This window comes from Sinocyclocheilus rhinocerous, unplaced genomic scaffold, assembly GCF_001515625.1.
Source record: "Sinocyclocheilus rhinocerous isolate Xijiao unplaced genomic scaffold, SAMN03320098_v1.1 scaffold444, whole genome shotgun sequence".
In the NCBI taxonomy this organism is placed as follows: Eukaryota; Metazoa; Chordata; class Actinopteri; order Cypriniformes; family Cyprinidae; genus Sinocyclocheilus; species Sinocyclocheilus rhinocerous.
The window spans coordinates 702,240-722,589 of NW_015645540.1; the positions used below are offsets into that span (position 1 = coordinate 702,240).

General features: G+C 36.2%; 1 protein-coding gene and 1 pseudogene across 2 annotated transcripts; both read left to right on the plus strand.

Moving 5' to 3' along the window:
• Positions 1 to 641: 641 nt before the first annotated feature.
• On the plus strand, positions 642 to 11,468 carry LOC107706336 (nicotinamide/nicotinic acid mononucleotide adenylyltransferase 3-like). 2 transcript variants are annotated; one of them, XM_016510009.1, is made up of 6 exons: positions 642 to 715; positions 2,016 to 2,158; positions 5,372 to 5,555; positions 7,713 to 7,774; positions 9,647 to 9,821; positions 10,889 to 11,468. In XM_016510009.1, exons 2-6 carry the CDS (start codon positions 2,050 to 2,052, stop codon positions 11,106 to 11,108), a joined length of 750 nt encoding a protein of 249 aa, XP_016365495.1. In that variant the 5' UTR covers positions 642 to 715; positions 2,016 to 2,049; the 3' UTR covers positions 11,109 to 11,468. The 2 variants fall into 2 exon arrangements, with proteins under 2 accessions (XP_016365495.1, XP_016365496.1); XM_016510010.1 differs by lacking the exon at positions 9,647 to 9,821 and having other exon boundaries at positions 10,714 to 11,468.
• A 1,740-nt stretch (positions 11,469 to 13,208) lies between these two features.
• On the plus strand, positions 13,209 to 18,067 carry LOC107706337 (retinol-binding protein 1-like; annotated as a pseudogene).
• Positions 18,068 to 20,350: the final 2,283 nt, after the last annotated feature.

A 20,350-nucleotide genomic window follows, 5' to 3' on the forward strand; every position in this document is an offset into this window, starting at 1 on the left:
ATGGATCTTTACAGCCCATTTCCCCTTTAGTAGCTAATTAGGGTAGTTTTTGTGCAAAGTGCCTTTTTGAAGGGCAACAGAAAGTCTCCTTGAAGGGTGATTAGAAAAAGCTTTTTCTCCCTCCCGCAGGTTATATATTTATGTTAAAAAGGTAATACATAATGCATGAAGGACTAAGATAGGAAAAAGAGAAGGTAGACGATATCCATATCCATAGCCTATGTAAAGTAACTGTTTCAATAGAGCCATTATCAATGTCTTTTGCGCCCCATTACAGTCTGTGATATACAGAATCACAGTTCCACATGAATATAATTCACTTCATATTAGACCTTTAAAGGGATAATAGAATGCTTTTAAGATCGCCTTCCGTTCAGAATCGTGCCCGCTGAGAACTTTCATCATCCTCAAGACTTGCTCCATCAGATAAAGGACAGACTGTTCATATCTTTTGACTTTGAACGAGTCCTTGTCATTAAAGGTACAGTTAGAGCGAACGAGGTCCGTTATTATGATTAAATACAGTGTGGATTCAATGGTCTCTTATTAAATGTACTGATCTTTTTTGTTTTTGACCACTAGTGGCTGCTGTCGCACATAATGATGGGAACTGTGTTTTTCTATCTCAATGTTCTGGGGGACATTAATAGTGTAACATACGGCTAACGATATAGCATGTAGCATTTGCATAAACTTGGAGGGAGCTTTGGATAAGGTAAACACATACAGCTTAAACATTTTGTTTATTAGCATATTTGTCAGATAATAACATCTGCCGAAGTCATAACCTTAGTAAATACTTTTAAAGCTGTTTTGTAAATGCCATAATCCAAAACTAACATTACACAGAAACAGTCTTAAAAAACTGGGTTTACTGGCAGCTGTCAAACTCACTAAATCTTTTTGGTAATTTTGCTACTCCGTATTATACTGGTTTTTGACATGGTAGTATTCCATGGTAGAATACCTTGGAATATCATGTGAATACCTGAATATAGTTTTCATTTAGTATCATATATCAAAGCACCATCTGATTTCATCAATGTGCAATGGTTATACCATAGGTGCCCATGACTGCTATAGTTTTTCATTGAATCTTTTCACTCACTGGACCAGCTTCTTCTTTTCTTTTCTTTTTCCCCCCATGTGTTTTAAGTCACTTTATGTGTTTTAGTTGGGTCACATTATGTTAGTATGTGTAATTTTTATGTTCATACCTTATTTATCCTTCGTTGTAATCCTTAAACAAAAATACTTGTCTGTTCTCATCCTTGTACCTGCACAGTTTTATTATTAGGAATGTACACAATATGTATTCTGCATCCATCCATCTATTTACCTGTTTTAATAAATAATAGGTGTATGTTTACAGGGTATGGTTTAGACTGTAATTTTGTCAAAAAAATGTGCCTTGTCCAGTGTGTAATTTGCACTTGTTCCACTGTTTACTTTGGCTTGACTTGACAAACAGATCAGTCCAGTGCCAAAACAGCCTATTTATTACATTATCTACAGTAAGAGTATGTTACATTTAGATAAATTAAAGCTTTTTCAGTGTGCAATAAGGGATTTCTCAGGCACTAAATAAGAAAGAAGATTTTAACTGGAAATAATGAACAACATCATTAATAAATGCCACTTGCTTCCATGTACAAAACATGACAACTAGTAGCCTAATAAGACTAATTCCAGTCACATGTATTCAAGGTTAAAGTGTGCAGGATCTACACGCTAATGGCCTACAGTTATAATAATCAATAATTCACAGGGTTTCCAATGCAGGACAGAGCAAAGTCAAGTTCAGGCATGGTACTTTAGCTTATTTGGTTTTAAATTTTATCACACTGTATGTATAGCTCTCATTTATCCCACTTGTGAACATTATAAATTGTCTATAAATAACATAATTTGTTCCCAAATAGTACTCTCATTTTATAGCAAAACATTTAGTTTTGTGCTCGTATTGCAAATATAAGCTGCAATGTGATTAAGAAATGTCTTTTTGTTTATTGTAGTGTTATCGTGTTTACTATGCTGTGAAACACTGAAATGGCTGGCCGTATTCCTCTGGTTTTGCTGGCCTGTGGCTCCTTCAACCCCATTACCCACCAGCACATGCGGCTGTTTGAGCTGGCCAGAGACCACATGCACCAGACGGGTTGGTGCCACCTGTTCATTTACCTGAAATTGGCCATCATCTGTTATCAGGCCAAAATTGGCATCCTTTCCAATGTCCCTCTGAGCCTGTCGCTTTAAAGTGATTTCTGTTATATAACTGCATTTTGTATATATATATATTTATTTTTCTAACTATTATTTCATATGTCTGGCCTTATAAGGTTAATAGATTTAGACATACTTTAGACTAGAATTAAAAAACGAAATGCAGTTATATAACAGAAATCACTTTAAAGCGACAGGCTCAGAGGGACATTGGAAAGGATGCCAATTTTGGCCTGATAACAGAAAATGGCATGTTCTGCAATGCAAGCAAGCATTTCAAGTTTTGTTGGTTATGATTGAAACAATTTGTTGTGTTCCACCACTAGCTTGCAGTGTAGACGTAGTGTAACTGCACCTCTTAAAAGACTCTGCATGGTGCTGGCATGCTGACATTTTTGCTTGTGTTTATTTACTGTACAAAGTGTACTCAAAAATTGCTTGCAGAAATAGCATATCAAGTAGCCAAAATAGCTTGCGTCTTTTAGTATTTAATTGATACATTAGGCTTTTATGGCTCATATAATATGATATGGGAGAATATGGAGCTCATACTCAAGGTGGAAAAAAACAGAGGCTCAAACTGAGCAAAAATATGCAAATTGGTGCATTTTCTGATATTTTTATGGCCAAAAAGTAAGAAATTCTTGTAATGTAAATCAAGGAGATTTTGTAACAGTTTAATAGACTGCATACATAAAATGCATATAAATATCACCCATGTAAAAATCTACCAATAATGTCTTAGTAAGATGATATTTAAATGCATGATCAAGCATTTATGATCAAAGCTCTGTAGCTGTTATTGTGGGGGGGGGAACATATAATGCAATGCGATACAATTATGATTGAGAGATGTAAAAATAAAAATTCCTCAGAAACCTGATGTATCATATTTGATGGTCTGACGGTTTTATCTAAAATTTCTTATCTTTATCTAAGGAATATGTGTATCAAATATGATACAGTATAAAGTTAAATATATCTTTATTGTTCAGAGGCTGTTCTTCAGGCTGTAAGAAATGAGTGTCAAATGTAAAGTTTGAATGTTTAACACTCTTAGCAGTGCCTTTGCATTAGATACAACATCAGCTGACCTGTTCTCAGTGAAAGTATACTTGTACAAGTTCATACCCGAGGGTCACAAGCAAAAAAAATGGCTTTGTAGCTGCTGTAACACCGTGTCTACAATGCAAGCAAGCATTTCAAGTTTTGTTGTTTATGATTGGAACAATTTGTTGTGTTCCACCACTAGCTTGCAGTGTAGACGTAGTGTAACTGCACCTCTTAAAAGACTCTGCATGGTGCTGGCATGCTGACATTTTTGCTTGTGTTTATTTACTGTACAAAGTGTACTCAAAAATTGCTTGCAGAAATAGCATATCAAGTAGCCAAAATAGCTTGCGTCTTATATTACCTCAAGAGTGCCTGGAGACTTGTTTGTGGTTTGTTGCCATTTTTATGAAAGATTAAAACAGATTTTTAAAAACAAATTTTATTGATTAATTCTGGTTTATAATGTCTTGCATGCACAGCTAAATGAGAAACTGCAAAAACATTTGCAGTATGATGTGAATTCATCTTGACTATGCAAAATTACAGCATTATTTGGCAAAAACATTAAGCATTCAGCAACTCATTAGAGTCCACCTGTGTATGCAAAGCTTGTGTTCATTTGTGTGCAGTGGCTTAGAAACTTTTGCAGGGCTGTTGCACTTAGAAAAGGAATCAATGACTGTTTAATAATCTGACAATTATTTACATTTTATTCATATGGCCGGTACTTCAGAGGAATAGTTCAAGCAAAAATAAAAATTTGCTGAAAATTTACTAGATGATAAGATGTAGATGAGTTTGATTCTTCATCAGAACAGATATGGAAAAAATGTAAGATTACATCAGTTGCTCACCAATAGCAGTGAATGGATGCCGTCAGAATGAGTTCAAACAGCTGATAAAAATATCACAATAATCTGCAAGTAATCTACACGACACTACAGTCCATCAATTCATGTCTTAATGAAACGAAAAGCTGCTTGTTCATAATTAACAAATCCATCTTTAAGATGTTTTGACTTTAAACCGTCGCTCCTGGATAAAATACCAGTCCATAATAACAATTTCTTCAGTGAAAAAGTTCATCCCCTGTTGTCTTCTCACATCAAAATCTTTATTTATTTATTAAACTTATTTGTTTAGAACCGTTTTGGACAGTTTTTGTTTTATAGAGGACTCATAGTTTAGTTGAAAGCAACGTTTTGAAGTTAAAAATGTCTTGATGGTTTTGTCTATTACAAACACACAACCTGTCGCTCGCCAAATGTTGATTTATGGCCTGGAGTTGTGTGGATTATTGTGTTTTTATCAGCTGTTTGAGCGCTCATTCTGATGGCACCCATTCACTGCAGAGGATCAATTGGTGAGGAAGTGATGTGATGCCAAAAACGAAAAGCTGCTTGTTCATAAGTAACAAATCCATCTTTAAGATGTTTTGACTTTAAACCGTCGCTCCTGGATAAAATACCAGTCCATAATAATTTCTTCAGTGAAAAAGTTCATCCCCTGTTGTCTTCTCACATCAAAATCTTTATTTATTTATTAAACTTATTTGTTTAGAACCGTTTTGGACAGTTTTTGTTTTATAGAGGACTCATAGTTTAGTTGAAAGCAACGTTTTGAAGTTAAAAATGTCTTGATGGTTTTGTTTATTACAAACACACAACCTGTCGCTTCCCAAATGTTGATTTATGGCCTGGAGTTGTGTGGATTATTGTGTTTTTATCAGCTGTTTGAGCGCTCATTCTGATGGCACCCATTCACTGCAGAGGATCAATTGGTGAGGAAGTGATGTGATGCCAAATTTCTCCTGTTTCCGATGAAGAAACAAACTCATCTACATCCTAGATGGCCTGAGGGTGAGCAAATTTTCATTTATGGGTTAACTATTCCTTTAATCCAAAACCCTCTATTGTATTGCATTCATGGTACACATTTTATCAGTTTATGCATTTCCTAGGAATAGAACCTATGTTGTTGGCATTGTATTACTGTTTGAGCTACAGGAACTGTGATTTGTTTTATATTTGACATCTAATTTGTCATCTACTTCACTCTTTTTGGGTCAGATATGTTGTCTCTCTCCATTTTGCAGGTCTGTATCGTGTGGTTGGTGGCATTGTATCTCCTGTCGGTGATAATTATGGTAAACAGGGTCTTGTTGCTTCTAAACATCGACTTGCTATGGCAAGACTGGCCCTGCAGAGCTCTCACTGGGTTTCTGTAGATGACTGGGAGAGCCAGCAGGCAGATTGGACAGAGACTGTGGTGACGATGAGGTGAATATAAATATAAAGAACAATTTTAGAAAAGTATTCTGCATTGGCTTCTTACCATGACTAGCGCAAATCATTTATCCAGTCAAAAGTTTGACGAGGCAAGTAACTTTTGAGTCTTTTAACACAACTGGGACACTGGCTGTAAAGGAAACATTAACCGGTTTTGACAGATGGGGTGCTAAATGCTGATTGCACTTCCATTATCCCAGGAACTGCTCAGAAGTGCAGCGATAGAGTCATCTTCGATGATAGGAAAGTTGCCTTTTTTCTTTACTTCAAAAGCACTGTTCAAATTTTAAACATACTGGCGTTATTAAAATGAATGATAGTTTATGATACGGCATACAGTTATGTCTGATATTGGCTTATTCTTCTCTTAGATGAACTGATGGTGCACATTAGGGCTTAAAGAGTGTCATATCTCACAAATGAATACCCAGAAGTCTCATTTATATAGTGCAATATATACAAGAAGAAGATAAAAGAATGACAAACATTGGCAAAGTATATAGGTATGGAATATAGAAATTCAATCTTTACTGTAGAAATATTTCATGCTGCATTTATATTTTATATGTTGCCTTTATATGTGAATTCACCTTGCATTACCCTCTGTGAAGGACTTCACAAACTCACTGTCATCTTCGAAATACCTGAACTAAAGCCAAAACTTTATAGGAGCCGAATCCTTAAATTCCCTGTGTAACAGATATCAAATAGCCAGGCGCTGACGTGACTCATTCCAGCCCTACTATCCATCATAACGGCCACAGTTTACATTCTCCTCAGATTCTGCCACAGAAAACATGAAACATCCCATCATCCTTTAGTATTTGGCTGCTAGTGATTTTCGTTTTGCAACCGTGCCAAATTCTTGTCCCCTCTTTTCGTCGTGATGTGCCATTCCTCCTCTTGAATCCCTCAAGATATATTAAAGTAACAAGAGACTGTTTAAGGACCCCTCAGAGCACTCAAATTTAGTTTTATGCCAACTGCTAGCTATGCCCTTAGGTGGCTAATTAATGCTCCGATGCCAGGGAGGAGGATGGCTGCTCTTGCGCCAGGGGCCTGTGCCAGGGCTTTGTATTTCTAGGTTCGTTATTTACTTCCTGGCAGAATTGGACAAAATTGCACAATTGATTATATGCCCTTGCAGTTGACCTATGTGATAAATTACCAGGTTGAATTTATGCTATTTTTAAAGGACATACAGTAGTGCTATGCTGCATACATACAGGCTCTGTTACAAAATCTATTCAGCATAGGAAGCAACAAGGTGCACTTCTGACACAGGCTTCTGCTGCCTTCAAAGAAGGTAGGTGCCTTATAAGAGTCATTTTGGTCAAATTGTACCAGCATTGCATGTATCCTTCACATAGAGAATGCATAGCAATGAGATTTATCTATCTATCTTCATCATTCTATCTACCGTTCAAAAGTAGATTCAACCAGCATATATCAAATTGATCAAAAATGAAAAAAAATTCAAATAAATGCTGTGCTTTTAAACTTTCTATTCATCAAAGAATCATAAAATCTATTTGTCATTCTGTCTATCGTTCTGTCATTCTATCTATCTATCTATCTATCTATGTCTATCTGTTTGTCTGTCAGCATATTAGAACTATGAAGGATCGTGTGACACTGAATATCTATGTATCGTTCTATCTATCGTTCTATCTATCTATCTATCGTTCTGTCATTCTATCTATCTATCTATCTATCTAAACAATTCTACATCCTTTTTGGCTACCTCAGTTCAAATTCAATTCAAATTCTGAATGGTGCACAGCCCTGGTTGGTTCTGCTATTGGTTCATTCCACACTGTACACTGTATCATGCACAAGCTCTTATACCTTAAAGTCCGCTATTCACTTTATACATTAAACACACACATACATGGGGGTGATCGTTAACTCAATAATCTCCTTGTAGAGGTTGCACACTACTATCTGCATTTAAGCAACAACAAAGCTGATTATAGCCTTTTGTGAGAAATTGCAGAAGTTGCGATATCTACTGTATAGGCTCATGTAATTCTGTATGAATGTAAAGCTTCTCCTACATTCATAAGCTGATTACCTACACTGTATGGCCGTTCATGCTCACCGTTGCTGATCTGTTGTGTTTGTTTCTCCCTGCCTCACTTAACACAGGTACCACTATGACCGCATAGCTGCCCAGTACCACAACAGCAAGGACCCGCCCACAGCCTCTGGTAAGCTCCACCCACATCTCAATATGTCTTTATAAAATTGGCACAGAAACCTCTCATCACAATTCAGATTCCTCTAAGCCTCCTCTCTGGCCCAACAGAGCCTTTTTCTGTCTTTGCTAATCACTTTAGATAAGTCTGATGCATTTAAAACAGGCTGTTGTCTTCTCTCTGGCCAGCAAAAGTGCTGTTAGGCCTCTTTTCAACATTGCTTTTATTTGAGGTTGCTGTAGAGGAGCATGCTAATGAAGCCTAATACCCTCCACAGGATGACTGAGCTTAAGACAAGCGTGCCCAGACTGTTAATGAAGCTGAGATTAATAGCCAGGACAACTTTATAACAAGACAAGTGCCAAGAATGATAGAACACATGCAGACAAATACCCTGTTATCTCAAAACCTTTATTCCTTTATTCAGTGCAAACTCCTTGTTCTAATGCTATTTTTTCTTGTGTAATTTATTTTGTTTGACAGTGGACTGAATCAAGGATGTAACCATGTTTTAAACATGGGGGTGAACTTTTTTTTTTTGGAAGGGGGAGGGTAGTAATGGCCTTTTTATTTAAAGGAATTAAAGATTTAAAGGATTTAAATGAATTTAAGGAAATGAATAAAAAGAAAGAACTGAATTTTTGTGAAGGATGAATTTTAGCTATTTCAAATATATATATTTTTTAATATGGACACATTCACTCTTATTGGTATGCCTAATATGTTAAATTACATTAATCACACAAATGATTCAGCCTATATTTCAATTCATAAAACAGTTGTCATATATTGAATGTTCAGCTAATTAGACTCTTTCACTTTCTTTGATTTTGATTGGCCGTCTTAATCACTTTGACTGACGAGCACTGTTAGACCTCTCAGGCAGACCAGCCTAAAAATGTAACTTTTACAACTTTTTGTCTTTCTAATAACAAACAGTTACTGCCTTGAACTGAATATTACATAAAGAAACTCCTATTCATCCTTCTGTTACAATGATTAATAAACACATCAGTCGGAATTAGCTTAAAAGACGTTGAAAAGCATTGACATTTTCAAAGAAAGAGATCCGTTTAATTTTAGATTTCATGTTGAATTATCTCAGGGATTATTTTTTATTAAATTGCTTTCATGCAAACCCCATTTAGGCAATTCAAAGGAATCTGGCTCTTATTAAGCCATAGATGATTGTCTGGAAATATTAGTGTTTGTATTGGAATGTGCACAATGCTTTTCTTTGCTGTGTTTTTCATGAATGTATTCATTATTAGAATAGTTATGAAAGGGGTGGTATTTCCTCATCCCCATGCAGTGTGCGCATACATTTCTTTAGATCTATCTATAACCACATGGAGTAGAAATAAAGAGCTTTAGTGGGCCGCCGAGGTTCATTTCCTGCCCCCTGCAATTCATGTCTGCTCAAACAAAAGCCAGCTCCCAGACACATGTTATAGTGAGAGAACTAGAGTTAAAAGCACACTATTGATTCTTTCATATCCTGTAAATATCACTGCTGAGGTGGAGCCCTTGCAATGCTGGCCATGAAATGAATTCTAATGAAGCGTTGAGGAAAGACAAATTGAGATGTTTGCAGATTTCAGGCATGGGTTCAAGGAGTGTCAAACATTCTTCATCGGAACAGAGTTGGAGAAATTTACATCACTTGCCAATGGATGTTTTTATCAGCTGTTTGAAATCTCAGAAGGCACCCATTCACTGTAGAGGATCCATTGGGGAGCAAGTGATGTAATGAATTTCTCAAATTCTGTTCTTGGATAGCCTGAAGATGAGCACATTTTAAGCAAATTTTCATTTTTGGGTGAACTGTTTGTTTAATTTATATTAAAAAAACAATCAACAATGTGATCACTTTCTCCCCTACAGATGTTCCTCAGCTGAAGCTGCTTTGTGGAGCAGATTTCATGGACACCTTTAAGGTTCCTGGTCTGTGGAGGGCTGATCATGTAGAGGAGGTGGTGGGCTGCTTTGGACTGGTCTGTGTGAGCAGAGGTAGCCTGCAACCAGACCGGGCTATACACGAGTCTGACTTGTTGTCCAGGCACCGGCGGCGCATTTTTCTCATTCGGGAGTATGAATTCTAATGAAGCGTTGAGGAAAGACAAATTGAGATGTTTGCAGATTTCAGGCATGGGTTCAAGGAGTGTCAAACATTCTTCATCGGAACAGAGTTGGAGAAATTTACATCACTTGCCAATGGCTGTTTTTATCAGCTGTTTGAAATCTCTGAAGGCACCCTGTTTGTTTAATTTATATAAAAAAAACAATCAACAATGTGATCACTTTCTCCCCTACAGATGTTCCTCAGCTGAAGCTGCTTTGTGGAGCAGATTTCATGGACACCTTTAAGGTTCCTGGTCTGTGGAAGGATGATCACGTTGACTTTTGCTGAATGTCACAAGGAAGATAAATAACAGAGCCTTTACACTTTAGAGAGCAAACACTGCTTCTTCCATTTCCATTTGCACAGAAAGCATCATTCATGTTGGCAGATCCCTAAAGATGTTTCATCAAGCTTTGTCGGTGGAGGGGGAAAAATAATTTTATTATTTTTTCTAATAAAAATTAGAAGAATGTAGGTTGGGATATTTGAGGCGATGTCTGTCTGAATCGCTTCTTTTTTCTTGTACCGCTGACTGTGAGTTTTGACTCAAACCGGCTAGTTGCTTTAAGGGTGTTTTTTGCAGTGTTGAAGCACTCCTGCTGACAGTCTTTGTGTGGAGTTTGGGTTTTAAAAGAATGCCTTTATTCATGCTGTCTTGAAAGAAAAGCCAGAGGAATTCATTCAACACTAGTCCCACACTTCTAGATGACCGTTGCTTTGTACAGAAGAGCCGTGTGTGCCAATTCAAATCATCAGACACTTTAACTGGAAGATGTAAGGAGTGACAATTCAATTTAATCTTATATCAAGCACGACTTAATGGGTACAGATGTTCCTCAGCTGAAGCTGCTTTGTGGAGCAGATTTCATGGACACCTTTAAGGTTCCTGGTCTGTGGAGGGATGATCATGTAGAGGAGGTGGTGGGCTGCTTTGGACTGGTCTGTGTGAGCAGAGGTAGCCTGCAACCAGACCGGGCTATACACGAGTCTGACTTGTTGTCCAGGCACCGGCGGCGCATTTTTCTCATTCGGGAGTGGGTCCACAATGAGATCAGTGCTACAGAGGTCCGACGAGCCCTACGGAGAGGCCAGAGTGTTAAATATCTCTTACCAGACTCAGTCATTGATTACATAAGAGAGCACAACCTTTATACACAAGACAGTGAGATGAAGAACAAAGATGTTAAACTACGACCTCTTACCATGCAAACAATACAAGACTGACGTACAGGAAATAGCCTTCAGTGGTCTTGGTCACAAGTAATTGCAAAATATGTTTCAAAAGATTAAATTTTTCTCTTACTCTTCATTTTGAAGATGTGAAAGCAGCTTTAGAAGAGTTGCATATTTTGTCTTGTGTAAAGTGAGCTTTATCCATGACCATGGTTTCCTAGTGTAATGTGTAGAGAGGGATTTAGGAATTTATCCTGTCTCTGCAGGAGTTCGATTTGCCAGATCACTGCAGAGCTGTAGGTCTATGTTCGGCAGGTCTGGGATTTGTTGACTTTTGCTGAATGTCACAAGGAAGATAAATAACAGAGCCTTTACACTTTGGAGAGCAAACATTGCTTCTTCCATTTCCATTTGCACAGAAAGCATCATTCATGTTGAAACCTACATTTCTTTTATTTGAAGAACAAATAGACAGATGCACAATAAAGTCTACAAGAATATAAAGAGTTCATAACCTGTAACAATAAAATATTACAAAAAGGGTATTTTATGTGCATTATTCTAAGAATTGAATTAAAATTCTGTTTTTAGTTGCTATTTTATTTTTAAAAATCTGTTATGTGTAAGAGTTTTTTTTATTATTATTATCAATAGCATGTTGCCACATTATATGGGGTAAGTTGTCACAATGGGACCTACCATTAAACAGACTAATCCTTTCAGTGAAATTCAAACAGTAAAATAAAACTATTATGAAACTGCAAACATGTAAAACACTGCATTATTAACCCCTTCGGACAATGCAAATGGACATCACATGATTTTTTTGTTTAAACCAATAAAATTGTATGTTTTCATCATATGAGCCATGCCTGGTCACTGATTGGCCAATCACAATGAAGATATGACTCCTAACTTAATCTGATTGAGCTACAGGCATCACAAAAGAGACATGACTAACCAACTAGACAAGAAGAGGAGGAGGTCCACATTTTACCTTTTATATGCAGATTTAAGTTTATGGTAGCCTCATCAACTTGCACCTATTATAAAATTAAGACTATCAAATGATAATATTTAAAGTTATTTTGAAGATCTTTCAGAGTTGCAGAACACAGGTTTTTTTTTTTAATTTAATGTTCATCGCAATGGACATCAGGTCTTGAAAGATATCAGCAGCACCTCATGAATTAGTTGTATAACAGGTTGAGAAATTTGTGGAAGCATTTCAAAGCTAAATACAGAGCTACAAATTCTAATGTTAATGTTTTATGAACATTGATGGTAATTAATGAAATGAATATTAATATGATTTAATTTGTCATCAAATTGACCATAGCCTGTCAATCAACTTTTCATTGGTTTTAGTGAGAAACAGCCATAGTGGATGTGAGATCAGTGAATACACAGCAACACACACACTCACACCCCCTCCACACACACTGATGCCTTGATGCTATAATGCACACAATCATCTATTCATCAAAACAATCAGCAAGTACACATAAGCCCATTCACAAAGACATTTATACATATACTCAGATTCACCCACTTCAACCAACAAAAAGGATCAAACAGTTTTTTTGGAGACTGCATATCATCTTACCTTTTTTTCCACATTCATACTGCATTGTTAATTCTTATAGTATGTGTTCTTTTCAAAATCTTAAACACTAGTTCAACTATAGTGCACAAGCTCTACTTATTATGTATGGTTGAAATATGGGGATTTTTATTTTTCTTCAGTCCTGGTGTCCATTATAGTGGACATGAAAAAAATCTAATAAAAAATGAGTTGGCACAAATCTTGTTTTTTAGACTTATTTCTATATTGGAGAAGAGCAAATATCAAGTGGATAAAAAAAAAATTTGCTCAGTGAAAAAAATTCAAGTCTGTAATAATACATATTAATGATTAATATTGAATAATAGATTACTTTAGATGTAAAACATTTGAGAACTTGCCACTCAAAACATTATAGCTACTGAGATGCAGCCATTGTGACAACTAGCCCCGGTCTATTCCCTACAGCGCTCGATCACAGAGTTTAAGTGATGTAATTACATGGTGTGATATCGCATCCAAGTTTGAGATGATGGATCCAAACTCTAGAGGCGGAGATACGGTTTCCATAACAAATAAGAAAAAATAAATTCAGTAATCGGATCATGATGATGAGGGTTTCTTTCAGATGAAAAGCATTTGCTTGCAGTGGAACGGCGAGATCGGGTCTTCCTTGAACAAACTCATCAGTGGAGTAATTCGAAATGACTGCTGATTACAACGGCTACTGGAAAATGATCTCCAACGAGAACTTTGAAGAGTAGCCTACCTGAAAGCTCTGGGTGAGTTTTGTGGCTCTTTTACAACATTAGATAAACCCTCTGGTATTCCTCACTTAGCGGTTACACAGAGGTCAAAACAGACCGAGCCTGAGGACAATGTAAGTGTAATATTCTTTTTAATTAAATAAATGTGGGCTACCATATTTCTGTATTGTGTTTTAATATTTATTCTTTAAAATTTTCTATTTTGAGTGGGTACTAGACAATCTTCACCTCTTTTTAAGTAATTATTTATTTGTATCTAAACTAATGTTAGGAAAAAACGAATTAAAATACAATGCGTAGCAGCAAGATTGGTGCCATCTGCTGGGAGAAATATTATCATATGTAAAACAATGTGTATATAGCCTATACATAAGGCTTGTAAGAGTATTTTCAGAAATAATTACTTTATCAGGTTTTGCATTCGTATAGTTAGGCATTATCGAAGACTACTTAATCATGGCTGATTTCTAGATTTGTAGTATTTTCGTATTATTTGTATTTATTTTAATTTCCTATGGTGGTCATTCTGACCGCGAAGAATTACAAGTGTGACCATTTAGCTTTTTCTAATCAAATTCCAAGCTTAAATACCATGTTATATACCTGTTTTCTCAGGTTTTGTTATGTATAATTATTTTTATTTTAGTTTAGGAACTTGACCTCCTCTATCGTCCTGCATGTATTGTGAAATCAGTGTTAAAATTGGATGATTTACTGTCCTAGCATAAATGTAGAAAATTTATATTTTATCCACTGTTTATGTGTTGCATAGATGGAAACAAAAATAACGGTTTTTATTAAGTGATTTTAGTGAAAGTGAGGCTCTCTGTATGGCCTACTATGGTTGTGATGGTAAATTGTAAGGTAAATGGTAGTTTTCTATGTAGTATTTTTGTCCTTTTCTCATTTTTTACTAGATGTTGCTGTTTATATTAAGCAGCAGCAGATTGGACATGTACCTTTGGTATTCCTTGGATTAATATATAAATACCATGGTGCATGTCTCATCATGGTGTTGAAGTACCATGTTATTTCCACCTGTAACAATGACTGTACTGTGGTATTGCTGGAGTACTGTACTGTTTTAAAAGGGTATCCTGGGAAATTCACATTTTCACATGGGGCTATAATTTTCTTTTCCAGATGTAAATGTAGCTGTTAGAAAGATTGCCACCCTGCTGAAGCCTGATAAAGACATCACTCAGAATGGAGATCACTTCACCATAAAGACTCTCAGCACTTTCAGGAACTACAACATGGACTTTGTGGTGGGTCAGGAGTTTGAGGAAGATCTGAGTGGAGTGGATGACAGGAAATGTATGGTGAGCAAACTTTCAAGGCAAACACTTTGAGGCTTGAGAGCTTAAAAGCATAGTTGAAATCTTTTTATTATAAAGTACTACTCAAAATAGCCTTAATGCTATTTATTAAACTTTGCTTTTTGGCTCAATATGAACTTGCAGTATTACGTGTTTGATTCTTCATCAATGCTTATGCTTTGCACCACACGGATACGTTGTTTTTGTTCAAATCAAAGCACAAACAACGTAGAAAATGTATCTGTGTGGTGCGGCTGACACAAAACAACATACGCTGTTTGCGTTCAGTGGATACTCTCCAAAATGGTGCTAGGAGGAGACGAATTGTTGAATAAAGTCGTTATTTTATTTATTTTTTTGCACACAAAAAGTATTCTCGTAGCTTCGTAATATTACGGTTGAACCCCTGATGTCACATGGATTATTTTACCGATATGAATAACTCCTTGTTACGTTTCTGGATGTTGATCGTGGTAGTACCCTTGCTGTCTATGGGAGGGTCAAAGAGCTCTCAGATTCCATCAAAAATATCTTAATTTGAGTTCCGAAGATGAACGGAGGTCTTACGGGTTTGGAACGACATGAGGGTTAGTAATTAATGACAGAATTTTCATTTTTAGGTGAACTATCCCTTTAAGAAGCAAGTTTAAATGAATAGGCTTGCATGGTTTATTATACTTATTTTCACAAAAAGTTTTGTGTCAAAAAGAGTCATATGATTTTCGTTATAATAATTCTCTTATAGGGTTGTCATTTGTATAATTTCATTGCCCTTGAGAATCACTAACTGTGCATGTCATTTACAGTCCACAATCTCAACTAATGAGAAAAGGGGAAAGTGTGAAATGAGAGCAATAATTGGCTCTTTAATCTAATAAGAAGCGTTACTCTCTCCTTTCATTTTCCTCTCGCTTTTCCTGTCTTTTGGAGAAACTTGGTATATCTAAGGCCTGTGTTGAGACGGTTGCAGAGATACAGAGATAATCATGTTTCTTTTCTTTTTTTTTTTTTGCTTAACCCCTAAAGCCACCTTTTCAATATCTCTGACAAACAACAGACCGGAAGTCATTCATTTACAATAGAGAGTAGTACGGAAGCTGCGTGGAGTTCTGATTATATATGCAGGTTTTTCAGATACAATTCAGATGTGTTGCAGTATTTAAACTTTTGAGGCTAGATTGTATGTGACTGCCCAATTGGATGGGATGTATTCAAATCAAACCAAGGTGCAAGGTGAGATTTGCCAATATGTTTGCACTAGAACTTTATTCTTTAAACACTATTTAAAATACACTGCAAAATGTTCAAATGTGACATTTGTACATGAATGTTGGAGATACTGGAAAGGCAGCTTGTAGTCCAGCACTCATACAAGTGTATTTTAGTATTATTTATATACTGTTAGTTACTGTTAAATTAGCTTTTAAGTAATTTTGGTATTTTCATTGTGATTTTTTATTTTAATTAAATTTTTAGGAATTTTGCTATGTGCTATTGTCATTTTTATTAGTTTTTAATATTTCTAAATAGTCATTTATTTGTATTTTCAGTTATAGTTTTATTTCAGTTCGTTGCCAAGAAAGTATTTCAAAATTGTTATTTAGTTTAAGGTTTTCATCTAATATTCAGCTCTTTATTAATTTTACATTTTCAGTTTTCTTTTTTAATTTCAGTTCATTTTTTAGGAAATCTGTTATGTTCTTTTGTCAGTTTGAATTTTCATCTAATATTTATATTTTATTTAAGCTTTATTAAAAATGTGTTTTATGTTTATATGAATACTTTTAGTTTTAGTTTACCAATAACAACACTGAGCAATGTGTTAGTTATTCTGCACTGGACATGTCTCCTCTCTAAAAAACTGTCTCTTGTTCAAGTTTACTTTCTGATATAACTAAAACAAACAAAAAAAAAGGCCTGTGAAGTTTTTCCTCACCCCATTCAGTCCTAACAGTGCCCAGTATTGCGGGGTTTTTTTCCATTCCTGCTATCTGGTAAGAGCAATATTCAACATGCTTCTCTTTGTGCAGCATATAATAATGGGTCAGATTTAATTTTCTTTTTGTTTTGATAAAGTAAAGATGTGCTCTTCTCATCCCACTGCAAAATCTGTTCTGCTTCCTTTTTTCTTCGCAGTCCTAACTTAACTCTATTTTTGCTGTATACAGTATATGTTAAAAAATAAATCTCTGTTATGCATTATAGACCACTATCACCTGGGATGGAGATAATCTGGTATGTGTGCAGAAAGGAGAGATCGAGGGGAGGGGCTGGACCCACTGGATTGAGGGAGATGAACTTCACTTGGTAGGCCAGTTCTCATGCATTTCATTTAATGCCCTTGATGGTATTCCCTCCCAGGTATGATTGTTTCGCATAGAGCTGGTATATATCAGAAATAGCCAAAAGCGTATACAATACAGCATCTCAAAAATTGGTTGGGCTAGGAGGTACACGGCAGATGGTGGGGGAAGAGCTATATTCAAATCTCAAAACGTTCAGCCCCGTGATGATGAACCTGAAAAAGCACAACACTGACAGATTGATCGCTTAAATGCATTTGAACCGTTTAAATAATTCTAATGGGTGTCAAACACCATCATTATGATTTGATAGGATTTTTAAATGAAGTTGACTGGAATATGATGGGTGGAGGTAATAACAACAGATGTTAGGCTTCATCTGCGCATTTGATCATGCATAATATACTGACTGCGTTGCCGCAGCATTACCAAAGAACTGACATTGCGACACCAGCTGGTTGAAAGTTATATACATTCTAGTGTTGTGTTGAAAAAGACTGCTGTTAGGGAACATTTACCATGTTAATTATAGCCAAAATAAAATCTACTCTTAAAATACATGTATTTTATTGGCATTGATGGTTCCATAAAGAAGCTTTAACATCCATGGGACATTCCATTGTGGAGAAAGTGGAAAAAGGTTTATTATTTTTCAAATGTTTGGGTTTTAGCTTTGTTTTTCCCTGTTGTTTTCATGCTTGCTGAAGGTAATGACTGACAGGTAGTTTGACCAATAGCGTGCAGGCATCGTGCTGTGTGAGAAGCTGGGATCTACAGAGAACAGTCAAAGCAATGCAAATACTCGTAGCCTGTATAGAGAACATCATTAGGAAAACAGATCCAAAACCTGATTTAGAAATCCCGGCCAGGACGTGTCCGGGACAAATAGGACATATGGTCTACCCTAGAGTAAATAATGACAGAATTTTCATATTTAGTTGACAACTATCCCTTTAAGCGTGTTTTCTTTGTATGCAGGAGCTGAGAGCTGCTGGGATTGTGAGTAAACAGGTCTTCAAAAAGTCTTAAACCCCTACCGACTGAACACCTGCAAGAGATCCAGGAAAATCCAACACTTTAAGGTATATAAACTCACGCCACATCTTCCTACATCTATCCGTCTATTATGAAAGCCATACACCATCTGTGATAGTCTGTCACAATCTATAAATGCTTGTTTGTTCTTATCCTCACAGAGGAAGATCTCCAGCGACTTTCCTTCGTTGGTGCGACGTTTGTCATTTAGATGTTATTTACATTAGTGGTAGGGAACACTGGGATAAGCTGCTCTGTAAGTGAACTATCAAACAACAGGTGCGTCAGGATATTGTCTTGGACACAACAAGAAGATTCCTCAGATCGGGGATACATAAATATAATTAGACTCCAGAGAGGATGTGCAGAAGGAAAAATGATGTGACGAGTCTGAGTGCCACCTAGCTGCTGTCGCTCTGATTGAAGAGCCTGTCAGTCTCTTGGGTTCTGAGCATGGCAGGGTTTTGCTTTCCTTCCCATCATGCCTCTGTGACTGTGCACACAAAAGAATCCATAAATCAGTGAAATAAAGAGAAATGCATTGCGCTCTGCTGTTTATATGCATCTAAATGTGTTTGCTTGAACTTTCTATCAACACACTAGTTTAATAAAGGCATACCAGCAAGAATGTAAATTAAATATTGCTGCTGTTTTTGTATATACTTTAGAGAATCCAGGTTGGCATGTTCACTTTTCATTATTGCTGAGATATGCTTCAGTGGTTCTTAAGTATTACATGAATATTAAGAAGTGAACTAAGCAGCACCCATCCATCCACTTAACAAGAGAACGAAAGGAACATAATTGGCAGTGTGTTGATAACTATAGAGCACCGTCTAGTAAAATCGGTGCAACCGTTCATTTTCCATATTTGGCCCTGAGTCTATCAACGGCTTCCTGCCAGGTGTTCCTTTCAGTGAAAAATGTTCACCCTACATTGGCAGCCCACTCAGCGTCCACTTCCTTTTTTGCAATGCTAATGGCTCCAAATATATTTTTGGGTCTTCATTTACTCAAAGGAATAGTTCAGCCAAAAATGAAAATTTGCTGAAACTTTACTCATCCTCAGACCATCCAAGATGTAGATTACATCACTTGTTTACCAATGGATCCTCTGCAGTGAATGGGTGCCATCAGAATGAGAGTCCAAACAGCTAATAAAAACATCACAATAATCCACGTGACTCCAGTCCAACAATTAATGTCTTGTGAAGTGAAAAGCTGCAAAAAAATATATATAATAATAATTTAAGATATTTTTAACAAACCATTGCTTGCACCTAAAATCCAACAACAAAAAAATGTCCTCTGTGCATAATATTGCTTTCTCCAGTGAAAAAGTCATCTTATCTGAATCAGGAGAGAAATATACACAGATCAAGCACTGTTCACAAGCGAAAACGGTTCTAAACAAACATGTTGGTGGATTTTAATGTGAGAGGACAACTGGAGGAAGCTTTATTATGGATTATGGAGTCATATTTTGGCCAGATGTAATGATTTATAGTTAAAATGTCTTGATGAATTTGTTTCTTACCAACATGCAGCTTTTCACTTATTGGTGAGTCATTTGGACTGGATTTAATCATCTGTTTTGACTCTCATTCACTGCAGAGGATCCATTGGTAAGCAAGTGATATAAATGAAAAAAAAAATTTTTTAAATAATGGTCTATTTGTACTTGTGCAGATCAAAGTGTGGCCATGTTCCTCTGGACTAAAATACACAAAAATTAACATGTTTAGCAAAGGTGGACAAGGTCAAATCTTTGTGAGGGAGGAAATGTACATTTGAGCTAGCTAATAAAAACAAAGCATACACAGGGCAATTTAGCATTTATTACTTCAACAATAATGTCCACAGAAGCTTGTATTGCTCCGTGTTCAGCACACCTTGAACTTTTAAACCTACGACAGATTGTGCAAGCAATATACTACATTTTATACTGTTTCACATTTATCAACACATCTGAATAAAATGACGTCTGTTTACCCATAATGCCTTGTACCTTACGGAGAGATTAACCATTGCAAAACTCTTTTATTCTTAGGTCCAAATTTACTTGGATGTATAGGTCACCTTCATGGGAGGGAGATGGAGTTTCTCTTTTAACAAGTACACTACTAAACCTGATGATGAACTTATCATTACTAATTGGATTTGGGACTTGTAATGTGGGGCTTTTATGCAGACATTACTGCACTGAATCTCCTCAAATGTTCACCGGTGTCAAAGAAACCTCACACTCTAATTCAAAATGCCAGCTGATTATAACAACTGTTGGAAAATGATCTAAATTTAGAAC

What these genes read in the sequence shown, in the direction of transcription:
- LOC107706336 (XM_016510009.1), top strand. Translation starts at nt 2,050, where the DNA reads ATGGCTGGCCGTATTCCTCTGGTTTTGCTGGCCTGTGGCTCCTTCAAC. An exon ending in GAGACTGTGGTGACGATGAG is followed by an intron (nt 5,556 to 7,712) that starts GTGAATATAAAT and finishes CACTTAACACAG; the next exon opens with GTACCACTATGACCGCATAG. An exon ending in GGACCCGCCCACAGCCTCTG is followed by an intron (nt 7,775 to 9,646) that starts GTAAGCTCCACC and finishes TCTCCCCTACAG; the next exon opens with ATGTTCCTCAGCTGAAGCTG.